This window comes from Simochromis diagramma, unplaced genomic scaffold (assembly GCF_900408965.1).
Source record: "Simochromis diagramma unplaced genomic scaffold, fSimDia1.1 OVJJ01000571.1, whole genome shotgun sequence".
In the NCBI taxonomy this organism is placed as follows: domain Eukaryota; kingdom Metazoa; phylum Chordata; class Actinopteri; order Cichliformes; family Cichlidae; genus Simochromis; species Simochromis diagramma.
This window is the reverse complement of record NW_024386885.1, coordinates 3,006,051-3,029,425: the sequence shown is the minus strand read 5'-3', so window position 1 is coordinate 3,029,425 and position 23,375 is coordinate 3,006,051. Positions and strand designations below refer to the sequence as shown.

General features: G+C 44.6%; 1 protein-coding gene across 2 annotated transcripts in view; it reads right to left on the bottom strand.

Annotated features, from left to right (window-relative positions):
• The window catches only part of neurl1aa (neuralized E3 ubiquitin protein ligase 1Aa), a 95,441-nt gene that overhangs the window by 47,396 nt on the left and 24,670 nt on the right, over positions 1–23,375 (bottom strand). Inside the window, exons 1-3 of one of the 2 annotated variants that reach the window (XM_040033554.1) lie at positions 20,353–20,889; positions 8,425–8,675; positions 7,844–8,165 (exon numbers count right to left, since the gene is read on the bottom strand). In XM_040033554.1, the coding sequence (XP_039889488.1) occupies positions 7,844–8,165; positions 8,425–8,675; positions 20,353–20,386 (607 nt within the window). In that variant the 5' untranslated portion in view covers positions 20,387–20,889. Of the gene's footprint in view, positions 1–7,843; positions 8,166–8,424; positions 8,676–20,352; positions 20,890–23,375 lie in introns of those variants that run through there. The other variant, XM_040033553.1, reaches the window with a different exon arrangement.

Here is a 23,375-nt window from a genome sequence, read left to right as displayed (position 1 = left end):
TATTCTGTGAAACCCTGACGAGGTCCACAGCTCTTAAAATTTACGAGTTGTCCATTTTTAAACCTGTTTTTTTTTTTTTTTTTTTTTTTTTTTTTTTTTTAAATTGGTGCATTTCCTTCTTTTGGCATGTTTAAAAATCTGACACTTTAAATCAGCTGACAGTCCAGGCTCTGTCTAAATGCTGGGACATATTTGTCCTTTGAGTTTTTCCACTTCGTCCTAAATTTGTTCACATCCATTCTGAGAGGAAACTCGGGTTCCCGTCGTCGGCTAGTTTGTAGTGTTCTCTTTCCTTTTAAAATGCATATTTAAAAATGTTTAAGGTTCATTTTCAGTCACCATTATTTTTGGATTATATTTCAACTTACTGTCATTTTTACTCTCCATTTAGATTTAGGCACCCAAACTGTTTGGTCAGGGCTTAAAACACCTTTTCACAGACCAAATACACAAATCCTACTTTTAAATATATGTCTAGATTATTCCGACTCATTTTGTTACAATGACAACATTAAAGGAAATGTAGGAACATCTAAACATGGAGAACAAAACGAGAAACATCAGCACTCAGATAAAAAAGTGACTTATATCAGTTATTTTGGAATAACAATGATTTTCATTGCTAATTAACTAAATGGTAAATATATGGAAAAGCAGTAGCAAAGAAAAGATATCACTGACAACACCTGTGACACTGATGAAGTCAGTGAACTTAAAATAGAGACAAATTTGACATAACAGTGTGAAAACTATCCAAGCGATCCTAGTTTAGCTCACAGGGTTACCGTTCAAGCATTAAAGCCTCCTCTGGGGGATCGTCACAGGGTTTAAACTCCTGTTTACTGTTGGAAACCGTGCTTTTCAAACCAAACCTGGAGGTGAAAGAGAAGCTAAACAGCAGCTGCAGGAAAAGGAAGTGGGGGAGTGGTGGGCTCCAAGGTGGCTTGCAGATGTGCCGTAACTGCTTAAACAGTACACCCACTGTGAGATGTGTGGAAGAGTGAGCCGAGCCCAAAGTAACACTACGCTCGATTAAGATACCGATTCCCCAAAAGACTCGGAGGGCGACTGAGACTCTGGCAGCGTCTCCACTGAGCATCGCGATCTGAACTCTGTTTCTCTTTGGTCCGATTTTACCCAGAGTTGAGAAGAATCAGTCGACGTGAATCTCGATGAGTCACCGCTACTTTACCCCTGTTAAAAGTTCTCTGCTGGACCGCTCAGCGCTTACAGAGAGCCCGACTCAGCCAAAGCACGCTCATTTGAAACGAATCGTAAATGCCAAATCATACAAATCCTGTTTACTCTTCTTAGCCTTTGAACTCTCTCACCAACAGCCATCATGAATTATACGCAGCTCTGTTTAGCCAAGAAACACAGCGTTGCTAAATTTGCTTTGCTTGGTGTCTTGAGGTCTTTACAACACTGAACCCACTACATTTCCTAAATGAGAAGAGAAAAAGAGCAGATTTACACCATCTTTTCTGCTTTGTGTATTTTTATTGGAGGGCCTGTGTGAAGCGTCAGGATTTGTAAGTGCCGCTATTAACTGGGAGGCTGAATCCTGCCAAGTCAAACACCAGCGCCAGTCAAGTGCTCGCAGCAATCAAATCATCATTTCACTGAAAGCAGTCGGTTTCTCCCAGAAGTAGGGGAACCCGGGCCGCAGAACTCAAACACAGCTAATAGACTCCTGTCACTCCAGAAGTTGGCGGAGTTCCTGCGTCGGTGCCAGAGTACACTACGGAGGGAGACAGAGGAGATCAGACCCGGTCGCTGTGTCCGAAAGAAAAGAAAAGAGTGTTTATTATTCTCTGAACACACTTTTGGACTTTAATAAGATTTGTCACGTCTCATCACGCGGCGTTCTCATCTCGTCATTCGATGTATAGAACGTTTTTCACTGCAGATAGTGTGTGTGTGTGTGTGTGTGTGTGTCTGTCTTCTTCTTTATTCTTTATAGACTCACTCGGTGAGTCCCACTTTCTTCCCACTGTGACAAACAGACCCTCATGCAAAGCCAAGAATCTAGCCCCGCTTTCATAAACTTCTTCTAGGGACCAAATTCTAAGAAGACGACCAGGACGAGGAGCAGGGAGGTTTCTGGTAAAAGGCTCGAGAGTTTCCAAAGAAAAACAAGAAATATTCTTCTACTGCTGAATGACAGCAAGTTAATGAAACATTGGAGATTTGACGGCACAGGGTAATGTTGTCAGATGATATCATTAGAGCAATGCAATAGAGCTAAAACAGCAGAGATCACAACACGAGATATCTGGAAAGTGGTGAAAGCTGTTTTTAGCCCACTGATATCAAACAGACTGAAACAGTAAAACTACCAGCATGTTCATTACGCCAGTTTGCAGGGAAACTCTTTAATGTCACATTACTTCTCAGAAGTCTTGAGTAAAGTTGACGACAGCGTCTGAAGTTTATCCGTGTTTTGCAGTGACTAATCAGGTGTCGGACGTCAGTGTTAAACGCTGCCAGACGCGAGCTGCATTTTATTTTGACAGCTCCAAAGAAAAAAGACAAATATTGTGCCTTATCACCATTTCCAACATTTTTAACATCAGTCAAGGGAAACCTGCTTTCAGCTGCTCTTCCACCTGCTTTCCGAAGCAAACCTGCTGCAAAGCTACCCGGGAGCACATGAGCGATGCCGTTTCTATCAGAGATGGCATCGCTCACTTTAGCCTCACCGAGGCTGTCGTGTTGCGAACGGTTCAGAACGGGACGACCCCGCCTCGCACGCCGACACGCTGTCAGAGATAAGCTAGCTCTGACACATCTCGTGAAAGACGTAAACAAAGAGCCGCTCCTGCTGCGCCTTCATCCGTCAAAGCTTCACACATTGTTTTACTCTCGCTGCACTTCTTTACACCTCGTGCACATCTGTCATCTTTGTACAAAAGCACAGCTCTGCGGTCTCTGCGGAGTCGTCCTGCAGAATAACACGAGGTTACGTAAGCGAGAGGAGCGTGCGGCTTTCAGCACGCCGCTGCACCACGTTTCATGGTTTAGAGTTTAAAATCAGCGCCACCTTCATAACTGCAAGTGTTTTGAGTGACAGCAAGTGTTTTTGCTTCCTGTTGGCTCAGTGGGACCTCATTCTCCAGTCCAAAGCTACCATGTAATTCAATCCATCACTTGAGGAAAGCTGAAAACACTGCAGATATCAGAGGCTCTTTGGAGAGTGTAACTACAGCTTTCCTCCATTCCTCTCTTCCATGTTTTGTATGAACTAAATTAACTGCCGTGCTTCTTTGGGGTGACAGCTAGATTGGCCAACACCTACTCTGAGTCAGCCCGGTCGAGAGGTGTTAGCGGCCTTGAGGCTTTGCAATCAGACTTTATTCTCTCTCGTCCTTCAGGGAAGTCCCACAGAGGGCCCGTCTTGATTAAAGCTCCACAGTGACTGACTCATACAATCTGAGTCCTGCTGGCTTCACAACAGCTGGAATTACTCAGATACTCAACCTCCTTCCCGATGTCAAGTAAAGTCCTGCTGTGTGTGTGTGCGTGCGTACGAGAGTGACGGCTAACCCTAGGAACCGGGACATCGGTGTATATTAAACTGCCTTTGTGGCTCGTTGGATTTCAAGCCTGTGGGGACGGCTTCGGTCTGCCCAAAAGATTATCCTGGCAAACCTCCACAATATTGTGTTTGCCCCGTTCGAGCCAGGTGCAGTCAATCACTCGCTACCCCAGGCTTCTAAGCGGAGAAGTAACTATATCTGACACCTTTCTCTGCAGCAGGAGCCTAAAATACAGAGATGTTTGTATGCTGCGAAGGCTCCAAACTTTCCCGGCAAAGCAGACTGACGTGAAAAGAAATCACGTGTATAACAAAGCTGCGTGTGTGTACACGTAGTGGAGTCGCTGTTGGTTTTCCATCATTTTTATGGCGGTGGAGGCGTGAAAGCACTAAATCGGCCCCCCGGACTCTTCGTGTGTGGTGTCTCCCTCGTGGTGATTACTGCGGGGCAGACTATCGTATGACACGGTTCCCATTTCAATCGTTCTACATCAAAGTCATCCTAAATGTCACCTGAGGTCATCCTCCGATCCTGAGCCGACCTCAGAACAGCCTCGAGGTGGTGAACAAATGACAACCCGCAGCCCACTGAGGCTGCTCGACACGCTGGCCTGGACGTGGTAAAAGAAACGTTTTTCTAACAGTGGGATCAAATTATGACGATTAAGCTTCTCTAAAATCTCACTGACTGAAAATACAGAAAAGATGTTTTGTATTAACATTAGGTCAGATGACCTCGTTTAATGTGAATCGCTTTTAATAACAAACTCACATCGCAGTGTTTTGCCAGATTGAACATAAAGTCAGAGTTTTACACTTATGTTACTGAACTGCTCCCAAAGAGAAGCACAGCGGTCTCAGGACAGAGAAGTGTCTGCGTGACAGAGGAAACAGGACGATACGCACACTCTGCTCCAATAATTAAAGCAACACTTTCATCAGAGCATCAAGCTATTGATCTGGTATTTTATGAAGTAGCAGCACGGGCTGTAAATCAGTTTGAGCTGAAGTTCAGTCAGCTTCCCTAGAGGGGCAACAATGACACAGGATGATTTTCCAGGTGGATTTCACGGGCACTTTTCCCCTTCTCATCTTTCCTGACTCTCTTATCTCTAGTTTTGCATTTGCCTAGAGTCCATGTGGTGATACCAGGACCCTACAGCTCCTCTGGGATGGCACATCAGCAGCAGGCTTGCTGTGCCCCCCAGTAGAGTCTCAGGAGCATGGAGACAGGCCCTTAACCCATCAGCAGGACCAGCATCTGCTCCTTTGTGCAAAGAGGAACATTATGAGCACTGCCAGAGCTACAAAATGACCTCCAGCAGGCTGCTGGTGTGAATGGCTCTGACCACATGATCAGAAAAAGACCTCATGAAGGCAGCCAAGGGGCCGAAGTCCACTAGTGGACGCTGTGTTCAACACCTGGCATCCTGAATTGTCATTTACGATAAAATAGCAGAATTGGCAGCCCTGTGCTTTTCACAGGTGAGAGCAGGTTCACCCTAAGAACATGTGACCGACGGGAAAGAGTCTGCATAAGCCTGCCTGTAACATCATTCAGCATGCCCATGGTCTGTGGAGGCATACAATGTTAACCTACGGGCAGGGACGACATTTTTAGACTCATCGTCAGGTCCTACGCCTGACGGGGGGCCCTGGGTTTCTCTCGGTGCTCCACAATGCGCAGCCCCACGTGATGAGAGTATGCAGGCAGCTCCTGGAGGATGAAGGAACTGATACCATTGACTGGTCCTCACGCCTGACCTAAATCCAACAGAACTCCTCTGGGATGTTTCAGTCCATCCATCACCACCAGGTAGCACCTCAGACTGTCCAAGAGCCAGTGATGCCCTGGAGCAGATCTGGGATACTGTCCCAGATCCCTGATGATGTCAGGCACGCATGTAGCCACTTATTAAGTTTGTCTTTATTTACAGAAACGGAGCAGCTAATATTAATTGTCTGTGGGCTGTAAGAACGGCAGGTGAGAGCACTGAGCTGCAGAGCAACAACCTGGGAGCACCTGAGACAAGACCAGCCTTGCACTTGTTTTACCATTAGTCACAATAAAGCAAAGCACCTGCCTAAGGTAAGCGTTCAATAAAGGAAAACAGCCCTCCAAATATGAACTGACAGTCAGTAAATGCATCAGAGTCATTAAATAAACTGGGTGCCAGTAACTGTGCAGCGTAATGAAACAGCTGGAAGAAGAAGCATGTAAAGTGCTATGAAGACAGGCAGAATGGGTGATTTGGAGAGATACTGGAGGCTTTTCAGTGTGTTTGAATCACTGTCCCCACTGAATGAACACACGACCACAGGCTGCTGTACGTTATGAAACTGTTGCGCTGCATAAACAAGCTGTACGGTTAATCCACCACAGAATTTTAATTCATTCTTTATGTAGCGAGGATTACAGCATTTCCCAAGCAGGCACAGTGAATAATCTCACTCAGTGCTGTTAGAGACGGACGTGGAGAGAAAATAAATGTTATTGATCTGAGAGGGGACTCTGGCAGGTGCGCTGTAGCTTGGTTACAACTGTGAACATCACAAATTAAAATAAAAAAAGGGGCTTAAAGATAAAATGTACACAACTGCCAGACCAAATTGATCCAAGACAGCGATTAGAGTGGCGAGGACTACAGCTACTACTGTAGCTGCTCCATAAATAAAGCCTCGGATGTGGCCTGTGCAGTAAAAAGGTTCCTGAAACGCACAGAAACGTGATGCACAGAGCTGACACAATTGGCCTTTCACCATCACAAAGATGGTGTCTGGTCTGGGTGATGTATTTCTCTCTCTCAGCCTTTGGTAGTGCCCCCCCCTCTGAACAGGCCCCCGTTTATGAAGGCAGATGTCAGTCTGTAGGCCCCCTGAGACTCACTCTGTAGGCAGCCCTGCACATGGCCTGACAGTAAAAAGACAGTAAGGATGACTTAAGCAGAAGGCTTAAGGGGAGAGGACCAGTTTCTGATTAAAACGGTGCTTGAAGCAGTGTCTTCGAGGGTCAGGCATCTCAGAAAGATGTTCGACAGAGAGTTTAATCACCCTAAAGCTCCGGGTGCTAAGCTCAGCTTGTGCATTTGATGTGCATGAACCCTTTTTTGAATGTTCCTTTAAAATGAAACAACCATCAATAACCATTTTTCCTCCCTGCAAACACCGACTGAGTAGGAAAAATGTTGCAAACGGCAACGAGACTTTTTGCAATTATGGTGTAAAAACAGAGAAAACAAAGAATATGGATTCCCCTCATGCTCGGGACACTACACATCCGCCGCTGCCAGCCTGGAGGAGATATTGTCAACCAGCACAAATACAATCAAACATGGGACATGTGACCCCTGGTGTATTTTTACAACAGCATCAGCTCTGAAGGGGAAAACAAGAACGAGCACACAAGTTCCCACATCAAAGCCACGGCCATACTATCCTGTGCTATGTACGCAGGGTATGCATGCTAAGCTACGTAGCATAGCTGGATAATGCACAACAGTGTGCCCCCGCTGCTCTGGTGTAAACGTGTGGGCCAAATATTTCTGAGGCTGGCCGAAGGCTTTACTGCACACAGCAGCGGGGTGAGTAACCTGTAGACATACAGTAAACAAAAGGAGAACTCACTTTTTCAACAGCAGTGATGTTAAAAGTAAAAACACCAACATGAAAGGTTGTCTTTACACCCGGTTACTTTCTTATCACTTTAGAGGTTTTTCAAAGTGACGAGAAAAGAAGGTGACGGTGGCTAAGGTAGATACAGGTGTGTCATCCACCAATCAGAAGGTTGGTGGGTCTCCGTATTGCTCCCAACACATTCACCTGACTGTGTATGACATCTAAAGCAATATGTATTGGTACCATTCTCCAATCCTCATCTTGGATGTTGATGCATGCAGGGCTAAGATGTACAAATTAAAGACTCTGAATTGAAGATTTTTGGTGATCAGCTGTGAAAGAACTTTGCTTCAAGGTTATTCTAGAAGGACAAAAGCTAATTACTCATGAAACGCAGCACTGGGGCTGGATTAAGCTGCCTGTGGGGACCGGTGGACAAAGGCAGCTGGGCGCTCTTATTGAACACCCACCATTTTCCAATTAGTTTGGTAAATCTTGACTAAATAAAGACGGACTAAGGTAAAAGCGCCATGTTTGAATTCTATTAACTATATTTAAATATTCTGACACAGAGCCCTTCTACATGGCAGGGTGGTTTGATCTTTTATAAACAGTTATTTACTTTGTTATTGGATGATATGCACACCAAACCCATCAAGACACGCCTCATTCCCTCCACCATGTTCTTACCTAGCAGCTGCACGCCGCGGGTCAGGCCGTAAACATCAATGAGGGCCCAGAGGGGCTCGGCCGTGCGGACCCCGCTGAAGAACAGCATGGGACTGGACTCGTTAATGCGGTAGAAGACTCTCCCTTTCTTGTCCACCCAAAAGGCGATGACGTTGCCCTCGTTGGCAAATTCCTCGGGCAGCGCCTTGGCCCAGAAGCCACTCTGAGACACCAGGTCAGGACAAGCGTACTTGGGAAGGTTGTCTGGGTTTATTCTGGAGGGGTCTTTAGCGGTGAAGCCCAGACGCAGAGCCCCACTCCAGCAGCACTGCTTTTTGGTAATCTGCAAAGAAGAAAACTTGTTGGTACGTGAAAAATATCAAATTATAAAAATGTTGCCATAAATAGAAACGTCTGCTTTTTGAGGCTTTAAATCAATAACTGCATCACGTCTATCCAACACAGACAGCGAATTTGAGTTTACACTGGGGGACAAAACCTTTTAACTGTCAAGCTAAGATAAAACTAAGACAACAGTTTTGACAGTTTAAAAGCTCTCAGACACTCGAGAGGAAAAGTGCTCCACTCTGTGAAAAATGTACCTTGAGGCGGACTTGCTCATAGAGCGCGATGGGCCGGTTGCTGAAGGTGATGGCATTGCAGAAACTGGCCTGCCTCTTTGCTGTCTTCTGGGCAAGGTCCATGACAATTTGGGACCCCTTGGCGTTTGGATGGAATAGAAGTGGGCTGATGGGGAGAGGCCCACCGACACTGCCACAGTGGATAGGCAGGCACCTCTTGGGTTTGTGGTGACATCGATGTGACGTGGACGGGAATGGGCCACCAAGGGAGTCTAAGGCAACGAGAGACAAAAGAGCAGAACAAAGCCATGAATTTCATTGAAAACAAACCAAATAAACGTCCTAATTAGGAGCAGGAGGTTGGGTTCCAGCAATGCAGTTAGCATCTGATGTTTGTGATTCAAAATGTTATCACACAAAATGACATCAGATAAGGAAATATCATCTAGGATTTGGTTCTTTGTTGATTATCTGTGAGTAGAAGAGTAATAAGCTAATCAGCAATAATCACACTGGGCCTGCAGGCTGAAAACTTTCAAAAACACATGTCCAAGACAAATGATGCGCTTTAGTTACTCACAAAATGAGCTGTTCCCAGACAAACAGCCATTCTGAAATCTAATGGCTGCATTACATGGTCCGCGTTGGCCGTGAGACGCTCTGTTGGACATCTGTGACCACAAATTCTCAGTAGAAGCCGTGATGCTGAGTATGATGCTGTTTGAACATATTGCATATACATTATTTGACCCAATTAAACTGACGTTTAGGTATAATTCTTGCAGTCCAATAACCAACCAAACAGGTCAATTGCAAGTTTCTAGCAAGACTAAATATCACATATCGCGCTTGGTCACGCACTTCAACCCAAAACCCGGCAGTTCGATGGCTGCTTTCCGGTGGTGAAGAAGACTCGCAGAGGAAGGCATGACTGACTTGATAATTAAATGCATGGGCAGCAGAAGTGCCTGAATGGAGTCCGAGTGAGAGGAGTGTGACCGCAGCACTTGAGCAGCTACTAGAAACATGCACTTGAGCAATTTTCACAGATTTTCCACGGCCACTAACCGCCAGGTTAGAATGATTAAATTAGTATTCTGCAGCTGAGCTGAGAGGAAGTTTTTAGCTTTGAAGGAGAGAATCCTCAAAATTCGACTGATCTGATATTGAATACGTTACCATTCTGAGATGCTAAATGCCTTCCAGAAGTTTCTGTATTTGTGTTTAAACATTCCAGTATTTTGTGGTTATGGGGTATAATCCATCTTCCTGATGTACCCGCTTTCCCTCGGCTTGTCAGGCCCCCGCTTACATCAGTTAGCGATTAGCGTTTTCCTCACCTGACCAGCTGTATCTACAAAGACTGCACTTGTATCCTCTCACAGCAATAATTCAAAGCAATACCAACTGTGATTGTAAGATAAGAGATCTATTGAGAGTCCTATTGCAGACTCAAAGCACTACATGTTTCATAGCTGTGTTGCATTATGGACTACTCGAGCTACTGTCAGCAGAGAAATTGGTCTGCTGTCTCTTCTTTCATAGATTTCTCCGGGTATGATTTGCCATCTAGAAAGAAATTCCATCTCCTCCGGTCTGAGCGATTGATACATCACAATAAACATCAGCAAATCCTGATGTTTATGCTGAATGTTTCAGTTTTTTCCCACCAAACTCCAGTCAGCTGTGCTGAAAATGTTTCAACACAGAAATGCCTGGCTACACATTAGGGCTGCCACAAACGATTATTTTAATAGTCGACTACTCACCGATTATTTTTGCGATTAGTCGACTAATCAGATCATGCATCCATTGGACGTAAAACGTACAGCTTATTGCACCAGCAGCATCTGCTCTTATATAACTATCATTAGCTTACAGCTTTAAGCGTTTAAAGTATGTGCTAACTAAAAATAAAGACAAGATGATAGTTTGTTAAATTTTAATGAAATCTGCAGATTGTTTCGGTGAAGTTTAATAAACTCCTTGCTATCTAAAATATAACAGGACACCGGAGTAAATTCTGGAGCATCTCACACTTCTGATAATCAGCTGTCTGCTTGACGTTTATTCAGCTGTGTAAAAACTAACTTTAATCTCAGCCAAACCGATTTACTCAGGAACAAATAAAATACTGAAAAAAGCCAAACAATAACATTGTTAAGTTATCTAAGTGACTTGTATATCATATTTAACCTGAGTAGCGAAAGACGGCGGTGGGTTTGAAAACGATTTGCCGGGAGTCCGGTGTTCTCACGGCTCTAGTGAGCCTAGCCCCCGGCTAGCTATCGAGCTAGTGGGTAACAGACGTCTCCGAAAACGTCGGAGTGCTTTTGAAAATATGCGGTGTCTTGATAAACTGAGCAGATATTTGAGGTTTACACAGCTACATTCTCGCCTGAAAATATGTTAAACGTTTATTTTGTGACCCAGAAAGAATAATAAGAGTAATATTAAAACTAACTAGCTGCCGCCATTGTTGGAAACTGAGCAGGGCTGCGCTATGAATTCTGGGACACAGCTACTTCTTCTTCTTCGGAGTTTAACGGCAGCTGGCATCCTTGTACATGCAGTGCTGCCATCCTCTGTTTCAGTCCGTTATTACACTCTTAAATCCTGCTACTTATTCCTGCGTCTTTTGTGATCTTACAAAGCTTCAGTCGTCGATGATTTTGATAGTCGACGTAATCGTGACTAGTCGACTAATCGTGGCAGCCCTACTACATATTGATAGGAGAAAGAAACTGTAGTCCATCAGTCCACTACATTAAATGTACAGTGTGATTCTGCCTCTATTACAGCGTTTGAATATGAAAAGAAACTGTGGCAGGTGCCTCTTTACAAAAATTGCCGGAATTATATGATTAACATTCAGTTTTACAGAGGCCTGCCTGATTTGACCAGACCCTGAAACAATGAAAGCCAACTCAAGGGCAGCAGCAGATGTCCTGCAGAGTCCTGATAAGTCCACATATTTAGTCAAAGACAACAGCACGCTTTGTAGTCCGTCTTTGTGTTTGTCTGTGTTTATCTTGTAATAACACTACAGTTTTACACAGCATGTCTACCATTCTATCTGGCCCCGAACTTAAGAAGACGGCTGAGGCCTTTTGTCTTAGGCAGTGCTACAGAGGAGCGGCTGTTGAATGTGGTTCACGTGGTCCTGGGCAGTTTGAGCTGAATGCATTAGCGGGCTCTAAAGAGGCACAGCTGCTGCAGAGAGAAGGGGCTACGTGTGAATTCATGTTCCTTAGCAACCCGTGGTATCTAAAGGTCTTGATCGGCTCACTCGGCAGCCATCAGTGAGCTTACAACAGATGCCTTTTGTTTATTGAGACACAATAAAGTTATATTTATAGTCTTGCTTGGTTGTGTTTTTCCAGTCAAACAAACAGGAGTACTAGTGAACACAGAAAAAAAGCATCCATTTCAGGTATCTGTGGGTCAACGGTTACGTTTTGGAAACGCTGAATTCACAGCTGGTTTAACTTCTGAGCGAATATCAAGACTACACTGTATCCAAGCATCTCTCCTCTTCGTGGTACTTCTTCCTCTCCAAGGTAACATGCGCAGCACTCGTTTAGGCAGCATCATGAAGTCAAGCTCAGCTGTAATCCTGGCAGATCAGCTCATCTCAGTGCCAGCCCACATCGGCTGATGTCTCAGCTGATAAACGTCTATACATCCAATTGGCAAATCCCAAACAGGCCACAGTATTTAAGCTGCTGCTGCTGCTGCTGCAGAAAAGAAAACTCAGGTAGGCCAGAGTGTTGCGGTGGTTAACACTGTTGGTTCACAGCAAGAAGGTCCTGGGTTTAAATCCACCACCTGGCCAGAGTATTTCTGTGTGGAGCTTGCACACCCATGTTTGTGGGTTCTCTGCAGGTGTCTGGCTTCCTCCCACAGTCCAAAGACATGCAAGCGGTGCAGCAAGGTTAACTGGTGACCCTAAACTGCCCATAGGTGTGAATGTGAGTGCAAATGGTTGTCTGTCTCTGTGTGCTAGCCCTGCAAGACACTGATAACCTGTCCAGGGTATATCCTCCCCTGTAATCCTGAAATGAATGAAGCATGGATGGATGCGTGTGTGGGTAACCTATCAACATACTCAGGATATGTACTTTAATGCAATTGTTAGATAGCTCATGAAACACAGTGATGGCACTGCTTTAAACACAGCAGCAGCATAAATATTGCCTTCACTATAGAAAGTCTTAAGGTTGCAGCTGGCTAAAAAAATGTTTCTTGTACCAGCTCCACTTGAAAATGCTGAAATGCATGATAACTTACTGCTAGTCCTACTTGATTTGGATACCAGTTGCCTGCTGTTCAGATAGCTTCTTTGCAGAAGCCCCCCCCCCCCAACATTGGCCACTGCACTCAGACTATATGGCTTAAGCTTTGAATTTACTTTTGACCAAATATCGACTATTTCCCCACTTAGTGGGCTTTGTTTAAGGCTTGCTGTTTGTTGAAGCTATCAGAAAAACAAAGCTGCCTCGAGCAGCCCGTCTCAGTCGTCCAATTACCTCAGGAACACAAATCCTGGAGTATGCCCATGTCCTCAGAGCCCGAGATGTGACCCCTCAATGTAAATAACTCTTGTTGACTACAGTCTAACAGCTGCCTCCGCTAAACCCGTTCTTGTGCACACAGCTTTATGCTTTTGTTATCAGTGAAGAGGTTGTTTTAAAAGCCTCATAGGAGCTATTTTGCCAAAGGTCAAGGATGTCTTATTATGAACAAACAGGGTGAAAAGCTTGTATTCCTCTGCCCAGGAGTGCAGAGGGTTGTTTATCCCACTAATGACAGCACATGTGCGACAGGTCCGATCGCTCGTCACAGTACAGATAATACCGTCATACTGCAATGAACATCTCTGCGGTCTCATCATTTCATTCAGGTGGATGACGAGAGGTTTTTTGTTCAACTCAAGCAGTTTCCCATGCTAATCGAATTTTATGTGTCCAGAACACTATTCAAATATTTGCTCCGTGTCTAGTGGGAACATCACTTCCTTGTTCTGTGGAACACCCGCAAAAGCTGTTCTTCAAATGAAATGTTCCTGTGAGGTAACAGCTGAGCTGTATTGTGCCATATAACCCGCCACACTCGCTCACTCGCTGGAACCTCGGCCGTTCATTCAGCTGTGCAGAGATGTTGAACCATGCGCTGCATAAAATGATGAAGACTAATATCCAGGCTATACTGCTTCATATACAAAGGCAACATATTGCATTAGCAGTGTGTGCAGAATCACTTTTCTGCTGTGATACACACCTTGCGTCCAAAGCCTCAGACCCATCTCCAAGGGGGACTAAAACAAACCCTGACCAGTGTTTGCACATGTCATTGACCCAGATCTCCACTGATACGCCTAATTTTAGCACCATGGAAACACGATGAGGCTGTATCATTCAAAGCACAGGTAGCCCACATACCAACCCACTCTCTGCACTTGTTGCCATGTGAAGTCCAGCTTGAAGCTCATCCTGGGAAACAGAGAAAACACAACCTCGCACACAGAGTTACTTTTGTGACTTTACGATAGCACATCAAGCCTTTAAGCAATGTGGGAACATGGGAATAACAAACACGCAGACTGGTGTAGGGTGTAGCGTCAAACACCAGATCCTTACAGGTTTACATTTCCACTCAAGCTTATCACAGTTTATTTATGCACCTATTAGAAGTAAATGAGCATTAATGTACTGGTGTACTTTGGATCACTCACCAGAATCATTTGTTAAGAAAACACAAAGCGGACTGTTTAGCTTCAGCTCGTTCTCTCGGGATAACTGCAAACATTACCAACACAGGGCGGATAAATAAAATCCATTTCATCTTTACCAAAACTTGACCGGTGGAAAACGCTTCTCCTTTGCTTCTTTTTCAGATGTTTCTCTCTGTAGATCAGCTGACAGCATCATTTAAAACACTGCCAACAAGCCTGGAGGGCAATGACAAACAACTTCTTAATGATGTTTACATAGCAGTGTCTGGATGATGCATTTAATCGCACTGACTCATGACAAAATGCCATTTCAGTCTAATGTAACTGCAACAGTGAAATGAATCACACGATAACGGCGACAATTAATCACATGCATTATCATTTCGGTAAGAAGGCTTTACGCGTTACAGTACAGGTACAAGAACAACGTGCTGTGCCTCTTACAGAGTCACCCAGAGTGTTACGTTTCCTCTTATTACTCATCTCCAAAGTTGCACACATGTGTGACAGATGCAGGCAGATCATATAAAACTCAACAGGCACCGACTGCTACGGTAGCTGTGGCTGCTACTCTACCTGAGGGCAGGTACCAGGAAGTCACTGCATCGCTGGTGGCGACCAAAAGATCAGAAATGTTGTTAAGGAACATCGTGATAGATCTGTTGGTCTAGTGTTGGTGACCCAGTGAGACCGCACAGATCAGTGTCAGGTGATTCCCGACACAAACCACATGCTAGAAGTTTAACTTCTTCCATCTAAGAGCTCCTTCTTCATTTTCATCAACAACTCTTGCAAAGATGATGACTTTGACTTTGCTGCCAGGGTCTTTCCCTGAGGGACGTCCACCGAGTCCACCAGCCTACCTTTGACATTGACGACGACCAAGAGACGCACAGAGGGTTAAAATGTAACGCCGAGGGTTCCTGACGAATGTTCAGGACAAAGTGGGAGAGAGACCTCATTCGAAGGAGTTTGGAAATAATGCCTTTCTGAGAAGCTTGCTGCATTATGTCTGAAAGCCCCATAATACTAATCCTGTCAAATATTGCCTGAGTTTTATAGCACCAATCAAAAAATGTTGGTCACTCAAAAGTCCAAGCACATTTCTAACAGCTTACTTACTTTCCAAGCGGCTCAACAAACTGTAATACAATAATGTAACTCACCACCAGTTCTCCTTTTTAACTGAAATACTGATTGGCTTCAGTATCAGTTTGGCAGATTTTTATGCTACAGAGGAACTCCATGTTTTCAACCTTGTGCAAAGGTAGCTTTCCATGACCCCTTCACATGTTACACTCTCTGAAAGAAGACCTTCCCCCTGGCTTTAAGCTAACTTTCTTCTGATTAGCTCCCCCTTGCAAACAGAAGTAACAGAAACGGCACACAGCCAGGTCTTCTGCTCTCATAGCCAGCAGTTGGTGCTTTAGACGACCGCATGCTCTTACTGACATCATAAAGAACCACAGGTTTTAAAAAAGGCCTGAAATCAGTGAGTTTTGAGCTCTTGGGCCACAGGGATTACTTCTACAGTTCAGACTCTTATCTCATTATTTAAACTTAGCCCATGTTTAATATGTGCAACCACCACTGAAACAGTTTATAACTGGTCCACTTAGAAAGCCAACGTGAAGCAAATAACGGCGTTTTTAAACAAGAAAATGTGCATCCAAACTGGTTTCCACTGGAGGAAATAGAAAGTGCAACCACTGGACCCCTTGTGATTTGTATAAATGTATAAAAAAACTGAACTGAATTGACAGGACAGGTTTCATAAAATAATAAAAATTTTTTAAAAAAAAAGAGCGAGCGAACAAAAACTATATGAAATATTCATTCCCCACCGAGTCCACAGTCATGTCTTTATAATGGCCAGCAGATTGGACAGAAACAAAACGGATTCAATTTGAAATTACATTAAACGGAATAAAGTCACCTGCAAATGAGAAGCTACAAATGATCATAACATAACTAACTACCAAATGAAATGTGCTCAACAGCCCTGCACAGAGCTTAACCTGCTGCAGAGCGACGCCTAAATAATTCACACTGGGACGACCTGGTAGTGAAAGGTGAGACGTGGATACGATGAAGTCTGACTGACGTCATCCACTACGGCCCACTAGTCTTACCACATTCTCTTCACGGAAGGGATTACACAACAGTAATCAATAAATAATAATATCACAAGGCTGCGCACAGCGGAGCACAATGCTGTCCCACGATGCCTCTCTGTTAGAGAAAGAGAGCAGGCTGGTGGAGAGGCGTAATGACATGCAGCGTGTATTGACTGAAGCATGCGAGATGCTATTCAGTACTGACTGGAAGTCATCGTGTGGGCGCTGCCTTGAAGGTGACCTGTCACGAGAGCTGATGCTTTAAGTTAGAGGAAGCAACAGCTATGTGTGCGACACTGATGCACGCTCTCAACAATGCCACCTGACCCAGAGACATACGTTCCTGCCACTATACTCTCCTACACACAAAAAGAAAAAAACAAAACGAAACAGAGGCTGCTGGTGCCTTCAATAACCTGAGGCAGATCCCGTGACATTACCGAGCCCCAGTCCAATTCGACAAAGTTACGAATCTTTACTTTGTGATATAGCTTCTCTTTGCATTCGGATACAGAATCCAATTCAGCTCGAATGCAACCAGACGCTGCGTCGAATCAGCCGCAGACAGTGGCCCACTTTCAGTCAATCGGGAGCACAGAAGTGGAGCTCCCACACACTCGGCAGACTCAATTACGCAACCGACTCAGCAAACGCTGTTTGGATGTGCTCTGGTGCTTCACACCTGAGAACAGCAGCCTGCAGAGATTCAATTTTAGAAAGCATAATCTGTTCCCCAGCAGCTCTCGCTGTGCTCGTGCAAACACGTAAACAGTGAGAGACGCAGAGCAACGATTTTAACTTTCTTTTTTAAACAGGCACATTTTCCAAAAAGGCTCACATGCAGAAGAAAACATCACTGCAAAGGTTCACAAATTAATGCCTGCTTTTTCAAATTTAGAAAGAAGCACTTTCTATCAATGGCTGTGGGTTGTCATGGAAACAGTTGTACTTTGATTGGGGGGGGGTACCCATAATGCTTTGGACCGGCCTTAACTTGCCTGTCATGACTAAGTGTCGGCCTCTGAGGCTGAAAGATGAAGCCACCACAAAGACTCCCACATTAAAATTCTAACTTTAGCTAATTTCCCCCCCTCTCAACAGTTCCACCATTAGAGGAACGCTGACACACACACACAGCTGTAGCTGCGAGCTCTGTTGGGCCTCACAGACACTTCAAAAACTCACTGCCATGCACTTCAGGACCACGTTTGTGCATTTTACAGCATTTTAACTGAGTTATCAGACAAAATGATGGCTTTCTATGTGGTTCTGGTGACTAAAACTCTATTTTTTATTGTTATTTGTAAGGTGTAACCTGTGTTTGTGTGGATGAAAGCTAGCATCAGCTGCTCCTTCACACGTGGAGACTTCTACCTCCAAAAACCAAGATGGTGGTGGCAAAAGAGCTGAAATGGAGGTCTCGAAACAGGATGTCGCAGTGGCTATGATGGCAACCTTTTTCTGTACAGTCTGTGATTAAAGCTGAGGTTATGAATCACTCCCAGTTATCATATGCTTGCCTCCTGTACTCACTCAGACACTGCTGTACCTGCAGGTTCTTACTAGCAAGCAATTTGCAGTTTTAACTCAACTATGAGGAACATCGAGGACAGCAAACATCGTCGCTGTTGGCAAAACAAAGGCAGGCGTGACTGCAGACGAGAAAAAGCAGTTACAGTGAAAAAAGATGACAAAACTAAAGTCTGCAGTTGAAGGTAAGACCATAAAATACCGAGTAACAGCTTTGGTCATTATTACAGTTAAATTATTTCAGATGCACTGTGAAAGCAGTTTGTGTGCAGGACTCTGCACAACTGTCAGAACTGCTCCGTGTTTGTTTAAAGTGATGAGATCCAGGAATAAAATCACTCAGTATCCTTCTTAAAACATCAGAGAATCCAGTATTTATTGTTAAGAACAGTTTTGATCTGTACAGGCATCTTTGAACAAAAGAAAACTAGACCTAATGTCAAACGAGTTCTGAGTAAAGTTCAAACACTGAATAGTCCCAGAGCCCTGGGACATGAAATCACACGTAAACGCTTTCCATGGGTCCAAACGTTTGCTAGGGAAAAGTTCTGTTGGAGAGTTTTCTAACATCAACCATGAAGAGGAGACTGCGAGCTTTACAAGACGTGACTTAGCTCACATTTCTGCAAGAACATCACACACGTGAGCCACGAAACAGCCTTATGTTTACAGCAGAACATTTGTTCGACTTACATATTTGATAATAACTATATTCAGATTCCAAATTCCACGACTATGTAAATTTGGGTTAGACGTGGTTTTTACCAAAATGTTATGCAAACCTGGTGCATGATAAAGCCTAAAGCAAACAAAAGCCACCCTATCAAAACAAACCTCTCCCATATGAAAACTGACGCTCTGTTTTATTCGAGTTGTTTCTAATTTACAGTTGATTACCATTTTGTATATTTTGTTGCCATCAACACACAGAACAATGTTGTAATGCACAAAAGAGCAGCCATGCTCCGAGTCCGTTTTATTAGTAAAACATGTCGAGAGATTTAATTTTGCACTCAAACTTCACACTGAAGAAATACACAAAACTTTTCAACAAGTGATTTAAAATTCACAAAACTGAATTTTATGGACAAATATAATGACGTGTTTTCCTTTAACAGGCTGCGTTAGTAAAAATAATAAGTTGGGCCTCTTTGTGAGTGCCGATGACAGCCTTGCTAGAGACTAACACCAATACCAGGTAAGACTGCATTCTGATCGCACAGCAAGAAAAACCCAGTGTTCTAATTTTCGGAGGCGTTTGACCTTGATCCCAGAGAAAAGGAGCTCTTCCTGCTGTCTTAGCCTGTCCCTCTTTAAGTAATTGGATTAATCTCAGGGCTTTAATTAGAACGATCAGGTGGTCAAAACCAGAAGAGGCTGCAGGATCAGGGACACAGCTTAACCCCCATAGTAACACATAGGTATATATACACACACACACACCCAAACACGACACACCATGCTAATAATAATTGTGCAAAGACGAGGAACGAATTCCTCATCACACTGCTGGCACGGCTCACTTCCTCATTTCTTGTTTTGTTTTTTGCTGTTGTAGAAAGGAGGGGGTGTGGGGACGTGGACGGGTGGGCTACTGTCATCTTATTGTTGTTAAAAACTCTGCCTGACACCACACAAGCACTGAAGCTGGCCTACATTCAGAGTATGAACCTATACAGAAGCTCCACTGTTTATTAACAGAACAAAAGGTCCCTGGGGTCTCGTGGAGAGAACACTACACCACCAAAACACATCTTTGAAATTCAGCCGGCCTGTGCGTTTTGCTTATAGCCAGCAACCGCCCTGTCAGATGGATGCTTTGCCCCCGGGGGGTCTGTGCAGGATATTTGGAATAGTGTGGCACGTGGAGCACGAGAAACCCAAATATCTGATCAGATACAAACAGTGTGTAGAAAACAAGTATTTGCACACCTGCTTCGAGTGTATTTGGATACGTTTGTACTATTACTAAAGTACTTCAGGCACTGGTAACAGTACACAGAATTCAAAATAATGCAGAATTATGTTTTACAATCCGGAAGCTAAGAAGTAAAGCTTTAAGTGGACAGTATGGAGCACAAGCTACAATATTTGCCAAATTTGCCCCCCCATAGAGATACCATCTATGGGGCCTGGTGCCACCCCATGCCCCATCCTTTGGACACGCCCCTGGTGGGACCTTAATGATGGCATACAGGACAATACAATAGAAAAAAATCAATTCATTGATTTCTCGAGGCACAGCTGCACGCTCTGTTTAGTAATGAGGGGAAACCCCACAACTTTCCTCCCCTCCAGCTAAGCTGCTCCCAGTGCAAACACCTCCCTGCAATTTACTGCTATACAGGGCGCAGGTCAATGCGCGAGGAGCCGGGGACATCCTGGTTGTTACGTCGTAATCAGAAGACACAGCTGCGCGTCTCGAGACCCCTATTCTAATTGCAGGAGTGACGTAACTATGAGCAAAGAATAGGCTGGTACCTGATAACAGAGCGTGAGCAGCTCACAGCCAAAGACCTGAACAAAGGCGCCGAAGCATCTCAGATATGACAAATGTTTGCTCCTTACCGTAAAAGGCATTTCGCGTTATCTGGCCACCCATCGCTTCAGTCTTCTGCCGTGCGCGTATGGCCGGTGTGGATTATTCAGATGCTCTCGTGGCACAGCCCAGCGCTCGTGACATGATTGCATCCAAAAGGTAGCCTATCGCTGCTCTGCTCCGGGTACATGCAAACAGCAGAGAGCGGACCCACACCTCCTTATTATTGTGAGCGCACACACACACGTCCGTGAAGGCAACTCCCCCCTTCCCCGTCAGCCTCATTCAGTAAGAGCTCTCCGCCTCGGGTCCCACTCACTCACGCTGTCATTTACATAGAAGGTGGAGACTCGGACATGAGCGGTTTTAACGCTGTCACTGCCGCACAGAGCTGCCATTTATGGGCCACGAGGCTGGAATAAAACATGGGGGGAAATAAGGGTGAGCGGGAGGTAAGGCGCGAGGGCACAGTGTGACCACACAGGGTTTATTTCCTCAGCTGATAAAGGAGAAAAGTTTCCTTTAAAAACAAACAAACAAATAATGAAAAGAAATCCATCTTAACCGCATAATGACATTTACTCATCCCCATTGGTGTGACGAGGAATGTGTGGGTGGGGCAAGGATTAAACAGGAAGTAGACCCTGACAAACACAGGCTGAGCTATTGTGTATGTGATAAGGTTAAAAAATGTCAGGTGATATTTTGCATAAACCGTTAATGATGTCAGACCACGTGTCACCTCTGGGAAAAGCTCGTTTTTGGACTGTTTGGGTCCAGCACCCGCTCCTGCTTGTGTGTGCAGACGTCTAATCAGCCACAAAGTCTTCATGTGCTGTATGAGTAACATATCAGTAATCCTAACCCTCTTTGACCCACGATCCACCAAACCCACACACCTGGAGATACTACACATCAGACTGGGTCACTTCCCAGATGGTGAATGTAGTCTCCACTCAGGTGTGCCACGATCGTCCTCAGCTACCAGTAAGAGAGTTAATGTGAGACTAAAGAACAGAAGTTTCTGTTCATGTTTAGGAATTTTGGAGAGACTTCAATTCATTGAGTAACAATGTTTAGCAGAAGTGCAGGAAGTCTGGATTTCTAACGATGATCGGGGAAGTTGTGTTACGCAACGTTCTGCTGGGAAACCTTGGGTCCTGCCACACATGTGGGCGTTACAATGACACGTACCATCTACCTAGGCATTGTTCCAGACCATGTAGGCTTCTTCATGGAAACGGTACTCCCTGATGGCTGTGGCCTCGTTCAGCAGGATAATGGTTCAGGAATGGTTTGGGGAGCACAGCAATGAGTTCAGTCCAATCGAGCATCTGTGGGATGTGCTGGGATGTGCTGGCCTCACCTCACAATTTAGGGGACTTGAAGGATCCGTTGGTAACATCTTGTTGCAGATACCACGGCACACCTTCAGGGGTCTCGTCCATGCTTTGATGGGTCAGGACTGTTATGGCAACAAAACGGGGGCCAACACAGTACTAGGCAGGTGGTCACAATGTTATGCCTGATTGGTGTGTAGTAAATTATGCAGCATACGTTCTTTGGCTAAATCTGTGATAAAGTTTGCAGTCCCAACCTCTAAGAGGGTGTGCCGTGCCTTCCTATTAAATGATATAATCTCCACTCTTAATTCACCATATTAGGCCATGCACTGCAAGATGTTACTGTCTGACAGGTTTAGTAATTAAATAAATGAACTAGATAAGAAGAGCAGCCTATGGCCTATCGTTCCACATTTCATAGTTTAAAAATAAGAAAGAGATACACGTCTGAGGCTAAGTTTGGGTCCAGAGGCTCACAGAGCAAGTGGCCACATTCTTTACTCTCAGCACTCAGTCTTTCACCTTCCATGCTTCCTTATGTGCCTCAGGCCCCTGGCAGACAGACTGGGTGACCCCTCAAGAGTCAGTCCTCTGACTTCAGCTGTCATCACCTATCCACGGTGACCTCGCAGCCCTCAGTCCCAGACACCAGTGTTTACTCTGGGCCTGAAGCTGCAGGCGTTTAGATAATGGCAGGACAGGGTGAGGGGAATGAGATATATGAACCGGAGTCTAATAGGTGAATGCCAGGAATTCATCATTCAAGGGTATCTTGGATTTTGTTCATTAACACTTTCCACCCCGGAGGCGGCTGTATCTGTAATTAAAAGACAACCATTTGCCATTTTTAGCACGGCAGTGAAGACTTCAGCCAGCCTTCTGATCCACAGAGCTCGAGGCTGCTCGGTTCAGCCTCGTATTTGCAGAGCTGTTACAGACTGATATCGAGGAAGCTTCTGAGGTGGAAATGACCACGGTCCAAGCTCCAACAACACCTTTATTTAGTACACAGACCACCGGTATCAGCTGTTTGCATTCTTCATCAAAATCATTTGGCCCTGATTAACTCAAACACGCTGCCTGTCCATCCATTTTCTATTGCATGTCTATGCCTGGGTCACGCGGGAGGCAGTGTAGGGAGAGATGCTTAGACCTTCCCGCTCCCAGCCTCTTCTGCCTGCTCTTCTGGAGGAACAACAAGGTGTTTGCAGGTCAGTCGAGAGTTGTAATCTCTCCTGTCCTGGGTGTGACATGTCCAAAACCCCTCACTCAGATATCCAGGAGGCACTCTAGTCAGAAGCCCAGACTACCTTAACTGGTCCCCTTTGATTTGGGGGAGTCGTTGCTCTGCTCTTTTTCACCCGCTCGGAGGCTGAGCTCAGAAACCATTCAGAGGAAACAAGCTTCCTCAGAACGGTGAAGTTTGGTATTAATCAAAAGAACCAGAAGAGTGTTCACTTCCTTTACACCAGTACAGAATCAGTGAATTTCCATCATGTTAAACATTAATTAAAACATTTTATTTCTCTGTGAAATATTAAATTACATTAAGTGATGCATTCAGGTACTAGCTGTATAGCACGAGTGAAATATACACTCATTAAGCACTCGCTATGCTTAATGTCACAATTATCATTGTGGATTTGCAGTTTAATTAAATATAAAGATTTATTCTCCTTTTAAATGCTCAAGCTCGATGTCAGAATTAA